The sequence below is a fragment of the Osmerus eperlanus genome, chromosome 26, assembly GCF_963692335.1.
Source record: "Osmerus eperlanus chromosome 26, fOsmEpe2.1, whole genome shotgun sequence".
NCBI lineage: Eukaryota > Metazoa > Chordata > Actinopteri > Osmeriformes > Osmeridae > Osmerus > Osmerus eperlanus.
This window is the reverse complement of record NC_085043.1, coordinates 7,609,720-7,636,133: the sequence shown is the minus strand read 5'-3', so window position 1 is coordinate 7,636,133 and position 26,414 is coordinate 7,609,720. Positions and strand designations below refer to the sequence as shown.

General features: G+C 49.9%; 1 protein-coding gene across 1 annotated transcript; it reads right to left on the bottom strand.

Annotated features, from left to right (window-relative positions):
• Positions 1-936: 936 nt before the first annotated feature.
• Positions 937-25,448, bottom strand: LOC134012947 (carboxyl-terminal PDZ ligand of neuronal nitric oxide synthase protein-like). Its single transcript, XM_062452637.1, has 10 exons — positions 24,872-25,448; positions 24,561-24,632; positions 10,204-10,296; positions 9,338-9,396; positions 7,447-7,555; positions 6,860-6,992; positions 6,142-6,323; positions 3,001-3,162; positions 1,729-1,891; positions 937-1,633 (listed from the first exon to the last, which is right to left on the bottom strand). Exons 1-10 carry the CDS (start codon positions 24,974-24,976, stop codon positions 1,116-1,118), a joined length of 1,596 nt encoding a protein of 531 aa, XP_062308621.1. The 5' UTR covers positions 24,977-25,448; the 3' UTR covers positions 937-1,115.
• Positions 25,449-26,414: the final 966 nt, after the last annotated feature.

Sequence of the window (26,414 nt, the reverse complement as noted above, 5' to 3'; positions counted from 1 at the left end):
TCTGCCTTTCTGGGCCATCGTAGACACTGCGCGTTTGGATGCGTGTGTGTGAGAGTGTGTGTGTGTGAGAGAGTGTGTGTGTGAGAGTGTGTGTGTGTGCCAGAGCTCAGTAACCTGGCTCCCCCACACCTTAACAAGAGGAACTCTGGCTGCTGGACACAGAAGTGTTATGTTGTGCTTTATTTAGAGTGAAACAGAAGTTGCAGTCTCACTCACACACACACACACACTCACTTGCACACACACACAATCACACACGTGGTATGTGTGTGTGTGTGTGTGTGTGTGAGACAGAGGACGGCAATACGAGAGGAGGCATGATTGGTTGATAAAGGGAGTGGTCATGGTTGTGCTCTGTGGATCATCAACTCGGGAGCCAATCACCTTCATCGATCATGACTATGACCTTCAGGAGGGGAGGAGGGGAGAGGAGAGGAGGAGGGTGGTGGGGGAGAGAAAGACAAGTGCAGCAGACATACACATCAGGTGTGTGTTTTGTGTTTGAGTAGATGTGTGTGTGTGTGTGTGTGTGTGTGTGTGTTGGGCGCAGAGAGGGGAGCAGTGACGAGTAGAGGACGTCTGAGCGGAAGACAAACACTGAGCAGCTAACGCTCTCCTCCAATCACAGGGCGGGTGAGCAGGTCACATGCGGGCGCCGAGTTCCGTCCAGACAGAGAACGTCGCCGTTAGGCTGTGTATAAATCACCGTGGTAACACGGTGACGTGCACTAGAGCCTGGCGCAGGTGTGAGTCACTCCTGTGTGGATGCTGTTCAGGATGTTGTCGATGTTGTCACGCCAGGCTCCCGCCAGAAGCCAGGACAGCGTCTGCAGGTCAGCTGATCAGGAGACAAGAGTCTGATGAAGAGGAACTCTCCTGAACATGGTCTGCTTGAGAACAGGGAGGAGGGTCTCCTGGCAACGACAGACTCGGTGCAGGGGTGGGGGGGCAGGGTCCTGACTGAGCACTCAGTCCTTTTGTCAGAGAGAGAGAGCGTGTGTGTTTGAGGATGGTTAAATCAAAGAGAGAATGTGTGTGTGTTTGAGGGAGGTTACAGCAGAGAGAGAATGTGTGTGTGTGGGAGGCAGGCTGGTCGGTGTCGGGGAGGTCAGGAGCTACACGGCTATCTCATCCCCCAGACAGTCTGGCGGACCCTGTCTGTTGATGACGTTGATCAGTCTCTCCTCGTCGCCCCCCCAGCCAAACACGCCCCCCGCCTCCCCCCCCTCCCCCCCCTCCCAGTCCTCCTGCTCGTCGCTGTCGTCCGTGTTGGACTCGTCCTCGCTGGCGATGCCAGACTCTCGGAACCGCAGACGCTCCAGGCTGCCGCCCGGTGACATCCCGTCGGGACGCCCCTCGGACGCCCCCCCTTTCCCCCCCGGCCTCTCCTCCCCCTCCGCCGGGGGGGCCGGGGGTTGAGGGGGGGGCCCGGGGGGGCCGGGGAGGAAGCGGAAACACTCGAGTTTGTGCAGACACCGGCCCCTACCTAGAGGAGAGCCCAGGGCGGGACGGTCCGCGGCCAGCGCCGGCAGGGGGGGGCAGGACGCGTCGGGCTGGGGGGTGGAGGGGTCGCACAGCACCGGGGGCACGCCGGCACGGAAGGTGATCTCCAGCAGACTGTCCTGGGAGCCCACTAGAGGAGGAGAGAGAGAGAGACATGGAGTAAACAGAGAGGGGAAAGACAGCGTACATGCCTGTGTGTGTGTGTGTGTGTGTGTGTGTACTCACGGGAGGTGGGCGCGAGCGTGGCCTCCAGGTGGTGCAGCTGGGAGACCAGCAGGGACACGTGCCGCAGCAGGTCCTGGTTCTGCAGCAGCAGCTGGTGGACGCGAGCCTGGGCCTCAACGCGCGCCGCGGCCTCCACGCCCAGCTGCTCCTTCAGCAGGTGTACCTGCGGAGCACCACACACACACACACACACACCAAGGTCACACCTCCACAGACACTGTACTGGAACTGTCTCACTTTCCATCTCAGTCAGCCAGCAATCCTAACAGATACTAAATAATTTATAGAGAGAAGCGACCCTGATATCTTTCTCTCTCCCCCCCGTCTGGGGATTAATAAAGTGTTCTCTTCATAAATCCAGTTTGAGATGTTTACACCATCACCAGCTCAGCGTGAGTGTTGTCTCAGTCTGCAGCTCACTGAAGCAGGAACACCACATGTATGACACACATGAACCTGTGTATGGCTCATCGTCATGCAAAAATGAAGGGTTGCATTTAAAAACTGCCCTTCCCTATCTCCCCCCCCCATCCACCTCCTCTATCCTCCTGCCCCCCCCCCCCTCCTCTATCCTCCTGCCCCCCCCCCCTCCTCTATCCTCCTGCCCCCTCCTCACAGTTTTGTTCCCAGAAGATGCAGTGTGATTCACAGGATGTGCTTCTGAACAGGATTATCTTCATGTTGCGCCCGCTGCCAGCTTTGATGCGCTGGTGTATGAAAGCTCTCCAACAAAACCCTCGGTCTGAGCCGGGGGAAACTGTGTGTGTGAGTGAGGGTGTGTGTGAGTGTGTGTGTGTGTGTGTAGGAGGTCTTGGGTAGCACAATTGTGAAATCGCTGCCTCTGGTTTCATAACTCTGGCATAACCTGACAATGCTTGTGTTTGTATCTGAGTGGAGGAGCGAGAGCAAGTGATGCAATGCGAGTGTTGATTCAATAGAGTGAGGAACCTGAAAGTGTGACCTACGGCTCCTCTCAAAGTGTTCCAATACTTTGTAGAGATCTTATTACATTTTGAAATAGCTTTGGTCCTCTCTTTTTATAGGACTATACTAAAGCACACACACAAATGGGTGTGTGTGGGTGAGTGTGTGTAGGTGTGTGTGTGTGTGGGGGGGGTGAGTGTGTGTAGGTGTGTGTGTGTGTAGGTGTGTGTGTGAGCATGTGTGTGTGTGTGTGTGTAGGTGTGAGCGTGTGTAGGTGTGAGCGTGTGTAGGTGTGAGCGTGTGTAGGTGTAGGTGTGTGTGTGTGTGAGTGCGTGTGTGTGTGTTTACCTGTGCTACAGCCACTTGCGTCTGCTGCTGCTGTTGCTGGAGCAGCTGCTGGAGCAGCTGGATCTGATGGTGGACAGACAGGGGGGTGCCCGGAGGCATCTTACCCGACGAGGGCAGCAGCATCCTGGGGCTCGCCAGCAGGAGGGAGGCCTCCTCTGGAACCTACCGAGCAGAGGACAGACGCATTGAAGTTGGGGAGAGAAAGGATTGAGATGACATGGATGAAAAGAATGAGAGGAAGACCGAGAGACAAACAGACAGCATTCAGGCAGGCAGACAGGAGGACAGACAGGCAGACAGACAGGAGGACAGGCAGACAGACAGGAGGACAGGCAGGCAGAGAGGAGGACAGGCAGGAGGACAGACAGGAGGACAGGCAGGAGGACAGGCAGGCAGACAGGAGGACAGGCAGGAGGACAGGCAGGAGGACAGGCAGGAGGACAGGCAGGCAGACAGGAGGACAGGCAGGCAGACAGACAGGAGGACAGGCAGACAGGAGGACAGACAGACAGGAGGACAGGCAGACAGGCAGACAGGAGGACAGGCAGACAGGAGGACAGGCAGACAGACAGACAGGAGGACAGGCAGACAGACAGGAGGACAGGCAGGCAGACAGACAGGAGGACAGGCAGGCAGACAGACAGGAGGACAGGCAGGCAGACAGACAGGAGGACAGGCAGACAGACAGGAGGACAGGCAGGCAGACAGGAGGACAGGCAGGCAGACAGACAGGAGGACAGACAGGCAGGAGGACAGGCAGGCAGGCAGACAGGAGGACAGGCAGGCAGGCAGACAGACAGGAGGACAGGCAGGCAGACAGACAGGAGGACAGGCAGGCAGGCAGACAGACAGGAGGACAGGCAGACAGACAGGAGGACAGGCAGACAGACAGGAGGACAGGCAGGCAGACAGGAGGACAGGCAGGCAGACAGACAGGAGGACAGACAGGCAGGAGGACAGGCAGGCAGGCAGACAGGAGGACAGAAGACATGCCCACTTTGGCCTCCTCCTGCTTGTGCAAGCCGTACTCGACTGAATAAGAAAACAAGTCATGCTTATGCACAGAATACTAAACTGGCTGACTGCAATCTGGACCAATTTGGGAGAAAACGGAGGATTCCGAGTGTGAATTTGAACAAACATCAATCTACTTAACAGGGTTTGAAGCTGGTGCTCACTAGTACCCCAGCACAAGCTGCTGTTACTGCAGTATATTCATTAGTATTATACTGTAGGATTCATATATTGTAGTATTAGTACTGTAGTATTAAAATCAGTAGTATACTGTACTATTACGATAGTATGGTGTTGAATTATGCTGAAGTATGATGACATCAGTATAATATAGTCAGAGTCAGGTGGCTGAGCGGTTAGGGAATCGGGCTAGTAATCTGCAGGTTGCCAGTCTGATTCCCGGCCGTGCCAAATGACGTTGTGTCCTTGGGCAAGGCACTTCACCCTACTTGCCTCGGGGGCAATGTCCCTGTACTTACTGTAAGTCGCTCTGGATAAGAGCGTCTGCTAAATGACTAAATGTAAATATAGTGTCAGTATTATACTGCAATATCAGTAAACTGCTAGCCTGGGTGCCAGCCGAACTTACCCCGCCCACAAAAAAATGTGGTTGGGAAGTTGGGTCTGGGGTCGCTCGGTTGGGGAAAAACTATATCCGAACAAGAGCTGTTCGGACCAATCAAATTGTCAGGGTGGGCTTTATACGATGATGGACAGATGATCAACAGTAACGCAATCAACCACATCACCAAAGAGCGCTTGGGTTGAATTCGTTTTCAGCAAACAACATACTACGTTGCTCTGATTGGTTGTAGGTCTATCCAATTGAGCGAAGAGGCATTTTTTTTCCGGGTTCGGTTGAAACACGCCCCATACTCACAGCCCAACGGAGCGGTATCAGACTCATATTCTGACTAGATTTATGAGTATGACAACGTCAGGCTAGTAAACTGCAGTATTAGTATATCAGTATTATACTGCAGTATACCGTTTCCATTTTCATAAAGGTTTGAATGAGTTCTAGGGCACCCAGTTTTACATACACACAGACTCACTTCCTTGTGATGAAACACCCCTTCACTTGCTAGCAATTTGTAATCTAGACATCTCTCTGCCTCCAGTGCTGGACAGGATAGAGGGAGGAAGGAATGGAGGGAGGTAGGGGAATGATCTAATACCCAGTAGATGACAAGCTCAGATAGATCACCCACCAACTATTGTATGTACTGCTCTGACTACACACACATACACACGCACACGATCTCTGTACAGCCCAGTACAGTCTTTCATGTTATCAAGCTACACAGATCAACCCTCCAACTATAGCAGTTACACTTCTGACCCTAACCCTATCCCTTTCAACCTCTCCTAAGCCTGTCATCTCCTTGACGTCGGCAGAGCAGTCCACAAACACACACTGAATCCTCAGAAGGAAAATTAGACCCTTGAAATGGTTCAGAGCAACATGGTACAATGAGATTGTGAACCCAGCTTGTTGGAGTGGACACACAGGCACAGACATGCTGGGTCAGGATCAGGGTCAGGTTTAAAGACCAGGGTCAGGTTTAAAGACCAGGGTCAGGTTTGGGGAAGGTCTCACAGTTGCGCTGGCACTGGTAATATTTATATGTATAACATCATTTTGTTTTTTCACCAGGAATCCATCCCTACCCCCCGGATATCAGTAGGGAACATATACTCCTTAAGATTTCTGAAATTAAATGGCTAATCCATAATTGAAGCATCTTCTCTGCGGTTTCAGTTGGCCAAAGAACCGGATCTTGCCCTATAACTTTAAACTGGAGCTTCCCCATATCAGGTAAGGGATGAAAAGTAGATTTATCCATAACATCGTTATTGAATAATCTCAATAGGTTTTGTTGGTCCTTAGGCAATCTGCCCAAGAAATAAATGAGTGGCATACAGCTAACGGATATAATACATTTTCTCCCACAGGTCTTTCCAAGCTTTTGTAATTGCTTCCAAGAAGTAGTGGGATTCTGTCTATCCAGACAGTTAACCAGGCCTACAGACAGGAAGACATGTTCTGTATCTGGATTTGGTGCTAACTTCTCTAATATTCCCCTTAGACCACAGGGTCAGGGTTAAAGATCAGGGTCAGAGTACCTTCTGGTCCTGGCTGCTATCTCCGTTGGCGTCGAGGGGCGTGGCGTCGAGGGGCGTGGCGTCGAGGTCGGTGACCCCGCGGTTGAACTCGTCCTCTTTGCTGTCGGGCAGCGCCCCCTCCTCTGCGTCGATGTCCGTCTCCACGGCAACGGCAGGTTTTTCCGCGCCCGTCAGCTCCCGGGCTGAGACGGAACACAGAGCAGCGTCACGGCAACGCCTCAGGTTGGCCCAAACACACCCTGACCCTGAACCAGGAGGAACCCTCCTCTCCCTTATCCCTCTCTTATCCTCCCTTCCTATCCTCCCCTCCCCTCCCTTCCTGTGGTGCTCCTAAACATCCCTCTCTCCTTGCTCTCTTTCATGGCTGTGATAATTAGTTCCTCAGATAAGCTCACTGGCCATGCTTGAAAGGTCTTGTGTGACTTGCACCAAGCAGCATGACAGGGAGCTGTGTGTGTGTGTGTGTGTGTGTGTGTGCGTGGGTGATCTGGGCTCTCCACGTGAAACCCAAACTCTGAGGCTAAAGGAACAGCCTTCTCCCTATGCACCTACCATTAAAGAGTGAAACACACAAACACACACCCACCCACACAGAAATAGAAAATTGGATTGCGGGAAGGACTGAGAGTGGTAGCGTGGGCGTGCAAGTGGGCACTTTATATGTATGTTGTGTACGTGTGTGTGTGTGTGTATAAGTGTGTGTGTGTGTGTGTGTTACCTGAGACAGAGGACTGGTTGCAGGTGTTGCTGTCCTCCTCTCCGTCTGCGCTCTGCTGTGTGTGCTGGAGGCTTAGCTTGTGACACACCTCGAAGGCCTGGCCCACCGTGCGCACTATCCGCATGGCCTGGCTCTGGTCACACACACACACCTTGACATCAATAAAACATCCCCTTTTCTGATTTGAGTTTGCCAAAGGCACACACCCCTCAGGCACACACACACCTCACAGACAACCACCTGGGTGTTTTCCCTACAACATCTTCAACAGTGGAGGCAGGATGGCTTGTTAGCAGGGCTGAGTCTGTAGCTAGTTAGCCTGCAGTGCTAAAGCCGTACTTAGTTAGCATGCAGCGCTAACCCTGAACCTAGCTCTGATCCTGACCCTAGCACTGACCCCTGACCCCAGCCCCTAGCACTGACTCTTGAACCCAGCACTGACTTGACCCCAGCACTGGGCCCTGACCCTAGCACTGACCCCTGACCCTAGCACTGACCCTTGATCCTAGCTCTGACCCCTGACCCCAGCACTGACCCTTGAGTGATCAGATAAACCCTCCTCCCTTCCCCAGACCCTCCTGCCACACCTTCTTCTTGGACTTGAACACGTTGCAGCGGAACACGTTGCTCTGGCCGTCCCTGGCGATGTAGCTGAAGATCTTCAGGTCCTGGGAGTCGTGGGACACGTAGAAGATCCTGCAGGGGTCAGGGGTCAGAGAAACGTTCCTCAGGAGACCAGATACTGACACACTCAGGGATTCGTGTGTGCGCACCCACACACACAGACAACATTACTAACAGAGCACTGACACGCAGACAACATTACTAACAGAGCACTGACACACACAGACAACATTACTAAGAGAGCACTGACACGCAGACAACATTACTAACAGAGCACTGACACACAGACAACATTACTAACAGAGCACTGACACACAGACAACATTACTAACAGAGCACTGACACACACAGACAACATTACTAACAGAGCACTGACACGCAGACAACATTACTAACAGAGCACTGACACACAGACAACATTACTAACAGAGCACTGACACGCAGACAACATTACTAACAGAGCACTGACACACAGACAACATTATTAAAACAGAGAACCCCATCCAGCCAGTGTGCGTCTGTGAGAGAGAAAGAGTCATTGGTCATGCAGCCTGTTTTTATATGTGTGTACTGACACGGTACAGCAAGTGTGCTTTGACAATATTTGAAATGTCTCATAACGGGCCAAGAAGGCGCCTGACACAGAGCTGCCAACGCCCTGATCAGATCCCAGTTTCATTCCACCTTCCACACACCCAGCGCTGCCCTGCAACACACAGCTCTTCAGCCACTGACCCCGAACCTCAGGCAGGTATACACAGAATGCCGTGGAAACCGTGTCCTGGCATCATTCTAGCACGCGTGCGTGTGCTCACACACACACACACACACAGTGTTGATAGGATGAATAGGCCCAGTGGGATCTGCTATGATGTCAGAGTAATTAAGCGGTCTTGTTTCCTAGCGATTGTTCCTTTGATGGACATGGTCTGTGAGACCCGACAGCCATCCATCTGCTGCTAAGAGCCCCTGCTGCTCTGTCATCACACTAATACAGTCACAGCCATCAATACACCAGCCGGAGCAGCCAGCGCATGCACACACACACTCAATGCATGTGTGGGTGTGTGGTGTCCCTGCATGGATGTGATACGTGCGCTGTGTGTGTGTGTGTGTGTGTGTGTGTGTGTGTGTGTGGGGGGGGGGTAGGGTTTTACAGATCTTTTTTTATGCAAAATATTTGTCACAAAAAGGTAAATATTCTTGAGGGGGATATCAAAGTTGTCACAGAAAACAGAGACATTTGGTTTCTGATGTATAGTATCTGGAGTAGCACAGATTAGTTGAACAGGAAACACACACACAGGCTGCATCATTAGCCTTGAGATGGCTGGGAAGAAGCTGGCATTTAGAACGCTCTCCTCATCCTCACCTGTGAGGTGAAGCCTCCCATGGGGACAACAGGAGGGAGAGAGAGCGAGAGCGTGAGCGTGAGAGAGGGAGAGAGGAGGGATGAGAGGAGAGAGAAAGAGGAAGCAAGAGGAAAAACTGGGGTGAGGGTGAGGCATAGTGTGGGAGAAATGCGTTCAGAAGGGAGATTCTCTGGCCCCAACTTTTAACTCTAGCCCTGTCCAGGAAAAGGAGATAGAGGGAGAGCGGGTAAGGCTGGGTCTAGAGGGAGAGAGAGAGATGAGGGAAGACCGAGAGGGGCTGATGAGAGGAGGGGCAGAGTGAGGACTAGTGGGACTCTGCCCTTCCCTGTGGCAAAAGGCTGTGGAGATCTCTAATTAAATCCTCCTCCTCCTCCTCCTCCTCCTCCCCCCTCCTCCTCCCTCCTCCCTCCTCCCTCTCCCTCCCCCCCTCCCCAGACACCGGAGGGCTGGTTCTGTTCGGGCAGGACGCTGGACAGCTCACCTGTAGATGGGGTCCTGCATCACCATCATCTTGCTCTCGTCCCACGTCCACTCCTTCTTCTGCAGGACAACACATGGGGGAGGAGAGGAAAGATGGGGAGGAGAGATGGGGAGGGGAGATGGGGGAGGAGAGGAGAGATGGGGAGGGGAGGAGAGATGGGAGGGGAAGGGAGGAGAGATGGGGGAGGAGAGATGAGGGAGGAGAGATGGGGGAGGAGAGGAAGCAGAAGAAAGTGAGGAGGAGAGAAAAGAATAAAAATGCAATTTCCAGAAAGTCTCCATCATTTCCACGTATCTATTTATTTGTCCAATCGCCGCCTCTGTAAATGGACTGACACAATCAAAATGTCAACACGCACTCCCCTCTGGGAGTATTGCTCTGGATCTCAATGCAGCTCGGCCCATTCTCGTCATCCTTTCATTCTCCTCATCCTTTCATTCTCTCCATCCTCTGGATTTTAATAAGATTGCTCGGCATATTGACATGCCGGCTAACAAACAAGAAAGGGCAACTCATACACATAGATGGACACACACACAGTAGCCTATAAGTGGACTAACGAGGAGTCGTGGCCCTGGGGAGGAGTAAGACAAGTCCACAAAGTCCCTGGAGATGGGGGGGGGGGGGGGGGGGGGGCTAATGCATGTGACAAAAGCTGCACTTAAACAGGTTCTGCACGTGAGTGTCCTTAGGAGGTTAAGTACCGCCCCGGGACCTGGCCTACTGCTGGTCTCCCTGAGTGCTGGTGGTCTCTCTGAGTGCTGGTGGTCTCTCCCAGTGCTGGTGGTGTCTCTCAGTGCTGGTGGTCTTTCTCAGTGCTGGTGGTCTCTCTCAGTGCTGGTCTCTCTCCAGGGGAGAACACTCACCTTCTTCTTCTTCCTGAGTGCCACCCTCACGCCGTCCACCGACACCACCACGTTCACCTTCTTCTTCTTGATGTTCTTCACCTTGAACTCGTACTGCGGGAAACAGAGAAGGACACGCGTGTTAGGGCAACACCACGTTAACACGCGTGTTAGGGCAACACCACGTTAACAAGCGTTTCGAAAAGTGGATAAGCACCTAGATGAAAGAGCACGCTAAAGACCAGACAGGGAAGGAGAGCTCTCGGTAAAGGGATTTCAAACCAAACAGGGAAGAGGAACACTATCTGAGTCTGAGCGTGTGTATGTCTGTGTGTGTGTCTGTGTGTGTGTGAAAGAGAGAGTGAGCGAGCGAGCGAGATACCGTGTTTCCAAACACAACCTACAAACCGCTACAAAGCCCTGCAGTAACAGACTACAGGAGTCTAACCACATCCTGCTCCTTCATCTCTACATCGCCTTCATTGAAGTTGCCCAGGGTTGATATAATCAACAAGGGCTGAGCACAGCAAAGACTCAACAACATAAGCAAACAGATGCCAGCACAAGCATGCAAATACACACACACACACACACAGAGAGAGAGGGACGATCAGATGGCCCGTTTTCCTCGCCCACTCCTGAGCCTGGTAACGACCTCTGCTTGGCGTGACCTCTGACCCATGACCATGGTCAGCCTTCCCCTGACCCCGCAGCTCAGGGCCACCTGGCCTGGCGCAACCATGACAGGTCCTTCAACCCATCTGTTGCCACAACACCAATTGTGGATAACCGGTTACGGAAGCACATGTCAAACCACAGCCTTGAATCCCTCCATCGCTAACTCTTATCCGACTGTGTGTTAGCCTCTATCTAACCCTGGTCCTCTAGAGCTCTGCCCTGGGTCACCAGAGACAGGGTTGCTGCGTCATTCTGCTCGGTCAGGAAACGGGTTCTTCTCAGGTTTAAAACACGATTAAAAGTTTCCGCGTAAACCTCTGGTGTGTGTGTGTGTGCGCGTATGTGTTTGTGCGTGTCTGTCTGTGTAATGCAGGAGTCTGAATTCTGAGCACGGCTTCATTTTGTGCAGAGAATATTAGTGAGGACCGACACTGGCCAGGAATCCTATCCTGCACACACACACGCACACACACACACACACCAAGGACCCACTCTATATCCACCCTGTATACGTAATGAACTGTACAGTGCAGGTATGGTGAGTGATTTACCCCTGTAGAGATGACAGTGTCTGCTCTTAATGGATCTGAACGAGCACCGTGGCAACCGAGCTGCAAAACGTGACGAATGGCACTTCTCTGTAAACGGTCCCTCTCGCGCCTCTCCTCTTCCACATCGGCTTGCTGCATGTCACGGAGTACCGTGTGTGTGTTTGTGTGTGTGTGTGTGTGAGAGAGTTTTTGTGTGCCATATGGTTTCCTCTTTGTCTATGGTCGCCAACAACAATTATACCAGCCCAATAAACAACGCTACGGGCAACTACAGCTCCTTAAATATAGACAGCAGCCGTTAACCAGCTCTATGGAGACGTGAGGAGGAGCCGTCCTGTTAACGGGCCGCGTGGAGAGGAGACGGTGCTGATTCTCCCGGTGAAGCACTCGACATGCAAATAGCGTCACAAAGCTCTCATCCGGCTAACATTTGCCAGCCGCATCTCCCGATAAGCGGGTCATTATCTACTGAAGGTCATGGAGCCAATCGCTGTGTCATCCATCACAGCAATAACAAAGGGGCCACACCCTCACACAAACATGCACACACACACACACATACGCACAATGCCACCTTCGGTCCAAAATGCCACTCTATAAAAAGTACGGAAATGTCAGAGCTAGGACTGGACCCCAGCTAGTTTTGGCAGAGACAAGGGGGGCCAATGAGAGTGACTGTTCAGCAGGCGGAGCCAATGGGAGAGAGCGTGCAGCATTCTATGAGCAGCCAATCACCAGGGAGGAATCGGCAGATTCCTCAACACAATTGTTCATGAAGTGCTTCCTATCTGGGAGTACAACAGGCTTTGAAATGGTGAGCCTTTCCATCTAAATGTAAAACTGCCTACTGGAGCTTTAGGGCAGCCCCCCCCCCCATCCCATCCCTAAGCCCATTAGGGTCCATTAGACAGGTAGCCTGTGGCAGACATGGCTCCATAGATAACTAGCTGTCTGCTCCAGGGCTGTGGAAACCTCACGGCCCCAGCATCACAGGCACAAAGCAGCTCTGATGGAGACAGAAGAGAAATACTCTGAGGAATTCTCTTTTATCCCTTTCTAAAACAATTCGCTCACGCTAGTCTTCTCGCTCTCATTGAAATGTGAAAGGAATAAGAGAAAGAGAGAGAAAAAGAGAGAGAGAGAGACAAGGAGGAAGAATAGAGGAGAGACAGGGAACATACAGTTCATGGCCAAGTATGCCCTTAGAGTGGAAAAAAATGTCCCCATTGATAAGTGCAAGAGGAACTGCTCCTGTACGTCTCGTCTTTCTCCTTTGCTTGGAGAACGCCGCCTGCTCCCTTTGTCTGCGCTCCTCCCAGCAGCCCTTCCCTCCTGCGCTCCCTCCGTGGCTGTGGATCCATAACGCACCGAGCATCACGCGGGAGAAGACGGCCTTCTCTCTTGACGAAGGCTGCCTCTGCATGACGGCTATTAAGGCCAGACAGTCTGGACGCGCTGTCAGCCTTCTCGTATCCCAGTTACACACTCCCCTCTCTCTCTCATTCCTTTATCCCATTTACCCCTCCCAGTCAGATAAACCCCCCCTCCCCTCCCCTCCCCCCAACACGGTGATGGGAATGAGAGGCTGCAGTATTCCCATTCTCAGGGGAATCATAGAAATTGGTTTTTTATTATCTTGGCCAGCCACCAGTCCACTTACTCCCTTATCACACACACACACACACACACACACAATGGAAGAAGGGTAGGGAGAGCAGTGAGTTAAGGAGAGGGTGTAGGGAGACCCCTCGTAATCCTGACAACATCCCAGCCCTGACACCAAGCCTCCCTTGGCTGTGCAATGTTACATCCCAGCAGCTCTTATTAACACTCCACCTCACGGTCCTGGTCTGACAACACTGAACAACCCATCTCCTGCACTGTCATGCTATTACAAACAAACACACACACACACACACACACACACTTGCATACAAACACACCACTGGAGCCTTCTGAGCGTGCGACAGGGCAGGCAGACTGACACAGCACCGCAGCCCCTTTGTGAAGAGAAGCCCCTTGGCATTGGAGAGCCGCTCCAAGCTGGGCAGCTACATGAGAGGCATCAAAAGCTGACAGGCTTCCCTGGGCTTCTCCCTGCTCCCCAACCCCACGGCCTCCTTCTGCAGCTACCTCCACTCAACCCCCCTGACTGGTTCATATGGACTGGTAACCCTAACCCTGACCAGTTAGTATGGACTGGTAACCCTAACCGGTTAGTATGGACTGGTAACCCTAACCGGTTAGTATGGACTGGTAGAGGTAAAGTGACGTCGTAGTGTAGTGATGTAGTATATAGTGCTGCAGCGATGGAGCCTGGAGCGGGGTAGTGATGGAGCCTGGAGCGGGGTAGTGATGGAGCCTGGAGCGGGGTAGTGATGGAGCCTGGAGCGGGGTAGTGATGGAGCCTGGAGCGGGGTAGTGATGGAGCCTGGAGCGGGGTAATGATGGAGCCTGGAGCGGGGTAGTGATGGAGCCTGGAGCGGGGTAGTGATGGAGCCTGGAGCGGGGTAGTGATGGAGCCTGGAGCGGGGTAGTGATGGAGCCTGGAGCGGGGTAGTGATGGAGCCTGGAGCGGGGTAGTGATGGAGCCTGGAGCGGGGTAGTGATGGAGCCTGGAGCGGGGTAGTGATGGAGCCTGGAGCGGGGTAATGATGGAGCCTGGAGCGGGGTAGTGATGGAGCCTGGAGCGGGGTAGTGATGGAGCCTGGAGCGGGGTAGTGATGGAGCCTGGAGCGGGGTAGTGATGGAGCCTGGAGCGGGGTAATGATGGAGCCTGGAGCGGGGTAGTGATGGAGCCTGGAGCGGGGTAGTGATGGAGCCTGGAGCGGGGTAGTGATGGAGCCTGGAGCGGGGTAGTGATGGAGCCTGGAGCGGGGTAGTGATGGAGCCTGGAGCGGGGTAGTGATGGAGCCTGGAGCGGGGTAGTGATGGAGCCTGGAGCGGGGTAGTGATGGAGCCTGGAGCGGGGTAGTGATGGAGCCTGGAGCGGGGTAGTGATGGAGCCTTTTCGTGCTGTAGTTATGGAGCCTGGAGCGGGGTAGTGATGGAGCTTGGAGCGGGGTAGTGGTATATATTGATGCAGCCTGTTGTGGTGTCCAGTCCAGTCTGCAGCTCAGAGCCCTGAACTTCAAGACCACCTCCGTCATGAACTCCCTCCTGTAATCTCCACACACTCCTCCAGGTTCTGCACCCACCCACCCCCACTTCACAGTTACCATGGAAACAACTCTGTTTTCAGTGTAATAGATTCCAGAAGCTCTCGGAATCTTTAACTCATTTGCATGATATGAAGAATTGCTGTAAATCAAGGGCAGACAGGTTAGGGGATTAAATTCCTGATTGAAAAATATCCTAAAGGGGATTTATCTCTTTAGTAACACTGAGAGTATGGGAGCTTCCCACAAACAAAGTCAGCAAGTGTTTGTGTGTGTGCGTGTGCGATTGTGTGCGCGTGCGCTCCCATACCATAAGATTCCTCCATACCAGATCCAGCTTTTGGCCGCAAATCCAGAAGACAAACCAAACAAATCTGGAGCTTAGATGGAACAATGGGTGATGTGTTCTCACCTCTGTCTCTCCATCTCCCCCTCTCTCTCCCCGTCTCTTTCGCTCTGTCTCTCTCGCTCTCTCCATCTCTCTCTCTCCATCTCTCTCTCTCCATCTCTCTCTCTCTCCATCTCTCTCTCTCTCCATCTCTCTCTCTCCATCTCTCTCTCTCCATCTCTCTCTCTCCATCTCTCTCTCTCCATCTCTCTCTCTCTCCATCTCTCTCTCTCTCCATCTCTCTCTCTCTCCATCTCTCTCTCCATCTCTCTCTCTCCATCTCTCTCTCTCCATCTCTCTCTCTCCATCTCTCTCTCTCCATCTCTCTCTCTCCATCTCTCTCTCTCCATCTCTCTCTCTCCATCTCTCTCTCTCTCTCGGCACGTACAGTTAAACGTTGTATGATCATCTGCATTCCGTTGTAGGACACTGATGGACACGCGGACACACACACACACACAAACACTTAATCTGCATTCCAGCGTGTCTTTCTGACAGACAGGCAAGGACAGATGTTCTACCCTAGTTGTGTGTTTATATCTATTAGTGCAGTGCCCATGGTATTTATTTCAGACCGTGACAGGTTGCTAGTTCTTCTAGTTAGACAGAATCTGCTTTTCTTTCATACATCTCCCAGGAAACACAAGCCGAGCAAGACAACATGGTTCTTGCATCAAGTGCCTGTGATGCATTGAGTGGGATCTTTTAGCTCCGCTGCAACAGCTCATCGCATCTCTGTCCTGGAAGCCCAAGGATAAGCCTGAACTGGCTGGCCAGATGATAAATGAACTCTGTTAATGTGAAACGGTTATGGTGGGTGTTAAATGGTTATGGTCACTCTGTTATTGAGATCAAATTCGTTCTGATCTCCCTGATGTGTGAGGGGTGTATCCATGGTCACTGAAACGGTTTGCTAAAAGCAATCAGCAGTGAATATGTTGGTGGTGGGGACCTCATCAAAACACAGGTTCAGAGCAGGTGCAGAAACGATGTCCAGGGGCAAAAATAGGATATCAACTTTAGGGGCAGAATAATATTGTGTTTTTTTTTTTCATGACCAGTTCCACATAGTTCCATTTGCCTCTTGTTAAAATTGAAGCAACTTATTTGGAAAGAGAGAGAGAGAAAGGGAGATGGAGACAGAAGAGAGAGGGAAAAAATTTAGATAACGTAATAAAAACAGGAGAGACAGAACTGTCAGTGTGATTCCATTCCACAAACCACTCAAAGGGAAAAGTGCCTCTTCTGCATCAAAGAGACGTCATCTATGAGCACATCCATTTATCAGCAGAGCTGGTGTCACCCTGAGCCAGGAGAAATTCCTGCTGAACTTCCCCAACACTGACACAGCGGGGTCTAGCACCAGAGGGGTCTACCTCCAACGGGGTCTACCACGACACCAGATCCTACTGCTGCCAAGATGGTGCCCACAGATAGGGTTTACGTGTTTATATTCAGCCACTGTAATCACTGTTTGATTAGAACTGTAAAATCAGGAGACTTCATCAAGTGGGATTGTGCCCTACGCTGAATCGTTCGAGGCACCAAACTGTTCCTCATTGTCAGCGCTATGATTGTACAGCCCAGCCCATCACTCAAAACAAAGTAAGAAAATGATGGTGAACCGACAGAGAAGGCCTGGGACCGAAGGAAACAACGGGACAGAACAACATCATCAACACTGATTGCGCAACAGCGATTAGACACAGCCGATACCACGGCAACATTCCAAACCCCTTTCTGCGTGAAACATTCACATTTCCATCTATAATGTCCCTGGGTTCTCGCTGCTCAGATCCTCTTTATTAGGGTGAATCGGCCATGTTGGTAAGATAAACCCCGAGAGACAAGATCTCAGCAGTGCGAGCGGATGGCTTTCACGCCACTGACTCTGAAATAATTATCTGCCTTAATCCCCTGAATGACAAGCTTCAAAGAAATGACAGGATCATAAGCCAGACCAAAGAGACTCGCTGACGAGATCTCTGCTGGACCCAGACGAGACTCCTCTGCACGCTCTTACTTTCCCCGACTGTAGAGCCAAACCCGCTCTACTGTAAGCCTAACTCTCTCTACTGTAAGCCTAACTCTCTCTACTGTAAGCCTAACTCTCTCTACTGTAGGGCCTAACTCTCTTTACTGTGAGCCTAACTCTCTCTACTGTGAGCCTAACTCTCTCTACTGTAGGGCCTAACTCTCTTTACTGTGAGCCTAACTCTCTCTACTGTAGGGCCTAACTCTCTCTACTGTAGGGCCTAACCCCTCTACTGTGAGCCTAACTCTCTCTACTGTGAGCCTAACTCTCTCTACTGTAGGGCCTAACCCCTCTACTGTGAGCCTAACTCTCTCTACTGTGAGCCTAACTCTCTCTACTGTAGGGCCTAACTCTCTCTACTGTGAGCCTAACTCTCTCTACTGTAGGGCCTAACTCTCTTTACTGTGAGCCTAACTCTCTCTACTGTGAGCCTAACTCTCTCTACTGTGAGCCTAACTCTCTCTACTGTAAGCCTAACTCTCTCTACTGTAGGGCCTAACTCTCTCTACTGTAGGGCCTAACTCTCTCTACTGTGAGCCTAACTCTCTCTACTGTGAGCCTAACTCTCTCTACTGTGAGCCTAACTCTCTCTACTGTGAGCCTAACTCTCTCTACTGTGAGCCTAACTCTCTCTACTGTAGGGCCTAACTCTCTTTACTGTGAGCCTAACTCTCTCTACTGTAGGGCCTAACCCCTCTACTGTGAGCCTAACTCTCTCTACTGTGAGCCTAACTCTCTCTACTGTAGGGCCTAACTCTCTCTACTGTAGGGCCTAACTCTCTCTACTGTGAGCCTAACTCTCTCTACTGTAGGGCCTAACTCTCTTTACTGTGAGCCTAACTCTCTCTACTGTGAGCCTAACTCTCTCTACTGTGAGCCTAACTCTCTCTACTGTGAGCCTAACTCTCTCTACTGTGAGCCTAACTCTCTCTACTGTGAGCCTAACTCTCTCTACTGTGAGCCTAACTCTCTCTACTGTGAGCCTAACTCTCTCTACTGTGAGCCTAACTCTCTCTACTGTAGGGCCTAACTCTCTCTACTGTAGGGCCTAACTCTCTCTACTGTGAGCCTAACTCTCTCTACTGTAGGGCCTAACTCTCTTTACTGTGAGCCTAACCCGCTCTACTGTGAGCCTAACTCTCTCTACTGTAGGGCCTAACTCTCTCTACTGTAGGGCCTAACTCTCTTTACTGTGAGCCTAACTCTCTCTACTGTAGGGCCTTACTCTCTCTACTGTAGGGCCTAACTCTCTCTACTGTGAGCCTAACTCTCTCTACTGTAGGGCCTAACTCTCTTTACTGTGAGCCTAACCCGCTCTACTGTGAGCCTAACTCTCTCTACTGTGAGCCTAACTCTCTCTACTGTAGGGCCTAACTCTCTTTACTGTGAGCCTAACTCTCTCTACTGTAGGGCCTAACTCTCTCTACTGTAGGGCCTAACTCTCTTTACTGTGAGCCTAACTCTCTCTACTGTGAGCCTAACTCTCTCTACTGTGAGCCTAACTCTCTCTACTGTGAGCCTAACTCTCTCTACTGTGAGCCTAACTCTCTCTACTGTGAGCCTAACTCTCTCTACTGTGAGCCTAACTCTCTCTACTGTGAGCCTAACTCTCTCTACTGTGAGCCTAACTCTCTCTACTGTAGGGCCTAACTCTCTCTACTGTAGGGCCTAACTCTCTCTACTGTGAGCCTAACTCTCTCTACTGTAGGGCCTAACTCTCTTTACTGTGAGCCTAACCCGCTCTACTGTGAGCCTAACTCTCTCTACTGTAGGGCCTAACTCTCTCTACTGTAGGGCCTAACTCTCTTTACTGTGAGCCTAACTCTCTCTACTGTAGGGCCTAACTCTCTCTACTGTAGGGCCTAACTCTCTCTACTGTGAGCCTAACTCTCTCTACTGTAGGGCCTAACTCTCTTTACTGTGAGCCTAACCCGCTCTACTGTGAGCCTAACTCTCTCTACTGTAGGGCCTAACTCTCTTTACTGTGAGCCTAACCCGCTCTACTGTGAGCCTAACTCTCTCTACTGTAGGGCCTAACCCGCTCTACTGTGAGCCTAACTCTCTCTACTGTAGGGCCTAACCCGCTCTACTGTGAGCCTAACCCGCTCTACTGTAGGGCCTAACTTTCTCTACTGTGAGCCTAACTCTACTGTAGGGCCTAACGTTCTCTACTGTGAGACTAACTCTCTCTACTGTGAGCCTAACCCTCTCTACTGTAGGGCCTAACTTTCTCTACTGTGGACAGGACAGGCTTCTAGGCTGAGATGTAATTGCCTAGTGGCCGGAAGGTGGTCCCCCACTGGGGGGACCACCAGTCAAAAGAAGTTACTGAACATGAAGAACATTCTGGAGCACATGGAAGGTTGTAGAAGTTATTGAACTAAGAAGGACAACTTTCTAGAAGACATGGAGGGTTGCAGAGGAACCAGGACTGCATGCCCATGTATCAGGTCAGCTGGTGCTACTGTGTATGTGTTCAGAGAACAGTTAAAAGGCTGTTCAGTGTGTATTTCTGGCTATGTTTAGCGGCAGGGTTAGGAGACTATGTTTAGGAAGTGAGACTATGGGATAGTTTACTACATGTTCCTTCCTTTGTTTATGTCGTTCGAACCACCAGAAGCCAGGGACTAGCAAGCCTGGCCCCTACAGAGCCATTGTTCTCCCATTTCCCCCCGTACGTAAGCTCTTCCTGTGGCCAGCTCACTGTCCCCACTCAGGGCGACACACAGGCAGGGAGAACACGCCCACAAGCCCAGCTCATAGGAGGAAGTGGGGCTAGGAAAAGCCTGTTGACATTATATATCCTGAGTCTCCAAGGTCTTCATGCTCAGACCCCCCCACACACACACACACTCAGGCACACACACACTTTCTTACATAGGCTAACATCTCCTTGGTGTTATAGCAACTTTGAGAGTATGCTGGCATTCACGTGACATCAGTTGTTCCTACTACCATATTTTATGTAAATACCTACGCAGCACATGAACCGTTTTGAGGATATACACCTCTCTCTGGGACAGAGCAGTCCAGCGCTAGAATGGACAGATGTGATTTGAGGTTGTTGTTGTTTGACTATTAGTGCAGGGAGTTAACCCTAATGCAGGGGTTAACCCTAACCCTATAGCTGTACACCATTAGCTGGATTTTCTCCCTGCCTCCTCCCACTAACACAACCAGCCAATCAAACATATACAAAATAAAAAAAAGACCTTGGAGATCAGAGAGATTGCAACCCACACAAGTCAACCCTTGTTACTAGTATTTTATCTTCCAGTCAGATCCCCCATTCTGTGAAGCGCCTCGCTGCAGGATGCGGCTTAATGATCCGCTGAAAGTTTCTCAGAGTAGAAGGCAGTCTACACTGTAATAACTTTAAACTAGAACTGTAAAAACACAAACATATTTGTTATTCAAATGAATGCGCCTGCACCAGAGCAAGCTCCAGGGCAGCTAACCCTTTAACATACCGGCTGCCCACTAGAAAGTGAAAACAGCATATCAAATATATTTGGTCTTTTTTCCCCCCTTTTCTTTATTGGTTATTTCAACAGTGTAGATGCCCCCTTAGCTGTAGGACACTTGCTCTAAATAAACAAAACAAAAAATCCATGAAATAAAATATCACTAAGTCAGTCTGGAAAGGTGTTTATGCTGGAAAGCAGAATGGCCCCGTCTGTGGTATGGTATGCTAACTCACAGACTGTCGTGGTATGCCAACTATGCTAATTCCCTATCTGCAGTGGTGAGAGACTACGAGAATGGTAGTAGACTGTGGTGATTCTGCACCCATGTGTGGAGGAGGACCAGCTGACTCATACTGGATGCCGAGCCCTCAAGGAGATATTAAACACCCTCCCTTTGACAGCAGTAAACACAGACGTCTAATGTGTGTGTGGGAGGGGCCATCCAATATGTGTGTGTGTGGGAGGGGGAACTTAAATGTGAGTGTGTGCGTATATCATCAGTATGTGTGACATCTGATTGGAGTGCTTGCCTCACCGCTGTAACACCCAGAAGAAGAGTGTGTTCTGAGGCCTGCAGGGAGATCCATCAGACAGACACCACAGAAGAAGAAGCAGCTCCACGCTGCTGACAACTCACTTCACGGCAGCAGGATGTGTTTATCATTGTCTGCGTCAGGAGCAAACCTCTTCTGCATGGACTTCATTCATGTACCACCTCAAAACCCTGCCAAACCTGCAATAAGAGACACCTCTAATGTGCAGACAGCAGATGTGTGTGTCTGTGTGTTATTATAACTTCACAGTCCTGTCTGTGATGGTCGCTCTTCCATCTACTCACAGTCCTGTCTGTGATGGTCGCTCTGCCATCTACTCACAGTCCTGCTGTTCCTGGGATTCAGGTAAAAATAAAATCGCCGGGGCAGTGTGTGTGTGTGTGTGTGTGTGTGTGTGTGTGTGTGTGTGTGTGTGTGTGTGTGAGAGAATTGTGAGAAGGAAAGAAAGAGAAACCAAGGAATGTAGACGCTGAGACAGACAGAAAGGCAGAGATGATTTTGTTTCGGGGAATAAGAAAGGAATCAATGCTAACTCTCGTCAAACTCAGACAGTATATTACTGATGAGGGACTACACACACACACACACACACACACACACACACTAGTTTGTACAAAGCAAATACACCCACACACGCTGTGTATGTATGCAGCCTCTCAGCTGTCACCAGCAGTGTGGAAGCAGGTTAACCATTAACCACAGCTACCACTGGAGACAACAGCCAGCACAATGCGGGCGTTCCTATTTCATGGGACCAGTGGTAGCTAGTCGCCTATGAGCGATTTACTTCTGCAAAATATGCAAAGTCTCATGGTAATCAGCGGAGGTGTCCACAGTTAGCTAAAAGCTACCTTAAACACCTTTTAAAAGCCTATAGGCTAGCTTAACGGTGTGGTAATATTTCCCTCGATAGGATTCCAACACCGGGACCTGGAACAAAGGAGGGAACACGTCAATTTGTGTGGGGTTTTTGTAAGGAGAGTGTGTGGAACCCTAAACAACTATAGTTCAGCTGCATTCAGGGCCTGGTGTCAGTGTCACCTCCTTAATCACAGTGACACGAACACTGGAGATAAAAACGGTATCGCTCCAACACATCAGCTCTAAACACCCCCCCCCCACACTTACCTTCAAATCTCTTCTGCTACATGCGTGTCCCCCAACAAGGCTCTGATGTCGACTTAAATAGCCTTCTGTAATTAACTCCTGACAAGAGGATCACTGAGATAAAGTTGAAGAGAGCCGTAGGCCACAGGGGAGCTGTTGTAATGAGGGTTGAGCTACCCTCTCACTGACTGTGGTGTGTTTCAATGCAACACCTACTGTATGTGCAAGAACATTTAAATGGAAATTGTAAAAATGGAAAGGCCGTAGTTTTACACATGCTAAATTGACTTTTGCCCTTAGTGACAATGTGTGGTATTGAGGGTTAGGATGTTTGGTAGTGAAAGTGTGGGATGTGGTGTGTGGTAGTGAGGGTGTGTGGTAGACAAAGTGTGTGGTAGTGAGAGGTGGGGGGTGTGGTTGACTACATGTCAAAGTGCTCTAAAAGGTCACTGGGGACTTTCTGCTAAACACAGGAGCTCTAATCACGCACTCTACAAGAGCAACAGTATTAACACCAACAAGGCAGATTTATGAGACATTAATCCCTTTAAGTCAGGAGATGTCTCCCTTGAACAGAACAGTTCATGCAGCACTCTTTAAAGATAGTAATAAAAAAAATCAATTTACAAAGTACTTTTCATTAGTAGAGTCAAAACATATAGGGCAGGGAGAAGCTGACAAGATGCACCTCTTTTTCTTCTTTTTACAGAGTGATTGAGGTCTGGTTTCTTCTCTGACAAGAACATACACATTTTTGTATGAACTAAAGGAGTGAGTGTGTCTGCACAATGTACGCTTGGTCATCAGCGCTGACCAGTTTCCCCTGGAATCTAGGAACAGATATGAACTCACAATGGGCACTTTCAAGGTTCACAATGAAAGGAAAACAACTTCCATCTTGCAGGAGCTGTTCACAAAGTCTGTCCGATAATGGTCAGAGCCATTCTCACTTCACTTCCGCTCCTGCAGGATTTCAGTACGTCAGCATAGACCAGTGGCTCTCAAACCTGTCCTCAAGTACCACCTGTCCTGCATGTTTTAGATGTTTCCCTGCTCCAACACACCTGATTCAAATAAATGGGTCTTTATCTAGCTCTGTAGAAACCTGGTAACGAACATGCATTTGAATCAGGTGTGTTGGAGCAGGGAAACATCTAAAACATGCAGGACAGGTGGTACTTGAGGACAGGTTTGAGAACCACTGGCATAGACTATTGCAGTGTCTGGGGTTAGGGCTAGCGTGTCTGAGGTTAGGGCTAGCGTGTCTGAGGTTAGGGCTAGCTTGTCTGGGGTTTGAATGTCTGGGGTTAGGGCTAGCGTGTCTGGCATTAGCATGTCTGGGGTTAGGGCTAGCGTGTGTGGGGTTAGGGCTAGAGTGTCTGGGGTTAGGGCTAGCGTGTCTGGCATTAGCATATCTGGGGTTAGGGCTAGCGTGTCTGGGGTTAGGACTAGCCCGTCTGGGGTTAGGGCCAACCTGTCTGGGGTTAGGGCCAGCGTATCTGGGGTTAGGGCTAGCGTGTCTGGGGTTAGGGCTAGCGTGTCTGGGGTTAGGGCTAGCGTGTCTGGGGTTAAGGTTAGTCCGGAGCTGCAACAACGACAAGTAGGAATTAGGCATTATGGTAACGAACACTGAATAGGATCTTTGGCATACAATACCAAATCTATTCCACAGAGAAACAAGGTGAGAGTAATGTGATCATGTTTACACTAAGCTGGCTATCACATGAGGGCACTCACAACTGGACTGTGAGCAAATATTAACATGACTTTGTTTAAGCATTGAACAGCAAAGACATGCCTTTAATAAACACTCCATGGTAATTTGGACTAGTTTAGAACTAGAGCCAGAGTCGCACGGGCGTCATATGAGCACATGAAAAGAACATGAATTGGGTAACAACGCAAACCACCCGCAGGGAGAGAGAGAGCGATAGAGCGATAGAGCGAGAGAGAGAGAGAGAGAGAAGGGGGTGGGGTACTATGAAAGCGTGTACACTCCACTGCACCGCTTCAAAGCACCGTTGTCCACATTTCCCTGATCCCTGTCGGACCATGGGCGATCCTCAAGGGACGGGGCACCAGCTCAGTAAACACTCGGTGAACACATTAAAACTACATGATGCATCTAGCGCCTCTCTTGGTCCACTACGAACTCATAACCAGCTAGGACGAGTCTATATGGTCCCTTGTATATATGTCACACCCTGGTCTGGGCTTCCTGCTACCAAGGTGCCTGATAGGACACTGAACTGTTTTGAAGAAAAGCGCTTTTGTAGATAATTGTATTGTCTCCTTTATGTGTTTCACAAACAAGCGTTAGGATGGGAGACGTAAATCGCCTGCTGAACATGCACTGATAAGATTTACGATGGTTTACAACCTTAAAAAGTAGCCTCTATCACGTTATTATTGTTGTTTAGAAGGAGAATAGGCTACTCACCCGTATTCTCCTCATCGCAGCCACGATTTCCACTCTGCTGTTCGGCCGTGCCACGTCCAGACTGCCAATATACTATTCACAACAAAAGGGACAACGTATCTCAATCATTGTGGAAATAAAAACACAAAAAGCGATTGTAATGCGATTATTCCTAGAATAGTTATGAGCAAGCCGGATTCAAACCCTCTGCTTTGCAAAGTTAACGGCAAATAAGATCACGAATAATCTTCGAGTTGTATGATGTAGGCTACATGGTGTAGTATGGGCTATAGTAGCATATTGACGAATATAGTAACATGAAAGAAATGTACCTTTGCTTCGAAGTTGATCCCATGCTGGAATGCTTCCTCGTTATGCAATGGAATTCTCAAATCATGGCCATCATCAACTAGGTTGTACTTTGTTTTCGCTGGCATGACCGTCGTGCTTATCCGTCTGTAAAAATATACACAGAGGAGGTTTCCGACGATTCCAAACGGTCAAATAATCTACAATAAGCAAAATCGGCGAGTCTCAAAACCCTAAATTCCAGTTATCCATCGCTGTAAGTTGCCCCGAAGAAACGTATCCGGCGGGTAGGTATGGTGGGGCAACTTTGTAGCTACGCGATTACACACTTAATTACACTGCTTCCGTCTCCTCTGAACAGCCTTTGCACTCCTGCTGTATTACTCCAGGGCTAAAGTTAGGCTCTGTTCAATATCCTCGTCAGCACGCCAACGTTATTTAAAAGATACGCAGTTATTTGTCTTCTTTGAATTCCTCGTTTTTAACTTTAACAGCTCAGTTTCTCCCGCATTCACCAGACTACCCGGGAACGGCGCGTGATTGGGAGGAACAGGGAATTCCACCTGTTTTCATTGGAGCAGACTAACATCATGGATTTATGGGAAATACTTCGTCTCAGCCATGGAAACTCTGAATGCATCCGGACAGCCTAAAGATAGGCTATCTGTCGGGTATCACATAAGTATATCTAGTATGGATTCAACCAAAGTCAGTTCACATTGACAGCATAAATGTCACTCAGCAGAATTAAACCAGTTTTACAAGGAAACCCCTACGAGATAATTAAACATTGGTGTACGGCTATTGTTCATCACAGAAATGGGAGTTCTTGCAATCTTTTAATTGAACATTAGTCTCTTTAACATTGACAACACCAAGTATTGGTTTCTCCAACTACTTGCTATTCATGAAGATCAAGACTGCCACCTAGAGGCCATCAAAGTCTCTTAGTGCAAGATGAACTATAAAACACCATGCATCAGAGGCAATACCAGCAACATGATTGACCTCGTTGCAACCATGGAAACCCATTCTCCTATGTACCAGTAGAGGCTCTCATCACAACTTTGTATCTCCAAACAAATGCTGCTCCACGTAAACGTGTTTTTGATGTGAATCTGGAAGTTTTTGAACAGTAAAAATGTACGTTAATTTGCATGAAAAGGTAGGCCATTTTCAATTCAAATCAAACTTTATTTACAAACTCAAGGTTCACAGATACAGACCAAGAGCACACGTAATATTACATAAAAACACAAAGGACCACGCTTTAAAATAAGAATACGTCAATGTCTTGCAAGGAGACAGCTGTAGGCTACCAATGCCTCCACAGCTGAGATTGTCAGCGTGTAGCGCTAAACCCATTAAAACCAAGATGACTACCACAGCTAATTATTGGCATCAGCTGCGCTTAAATTAAAGTTGGAGTCGGAACGAAAATACCATCAGAACGATAGTTCTCCAGGAACCTCGACTATAAGTATCGATTTTCCCCCCACAACATTGGTTACTAATATCATCACTATCATTATGGAGAAGAATTACAGGACAGTTATGGATCAGAAC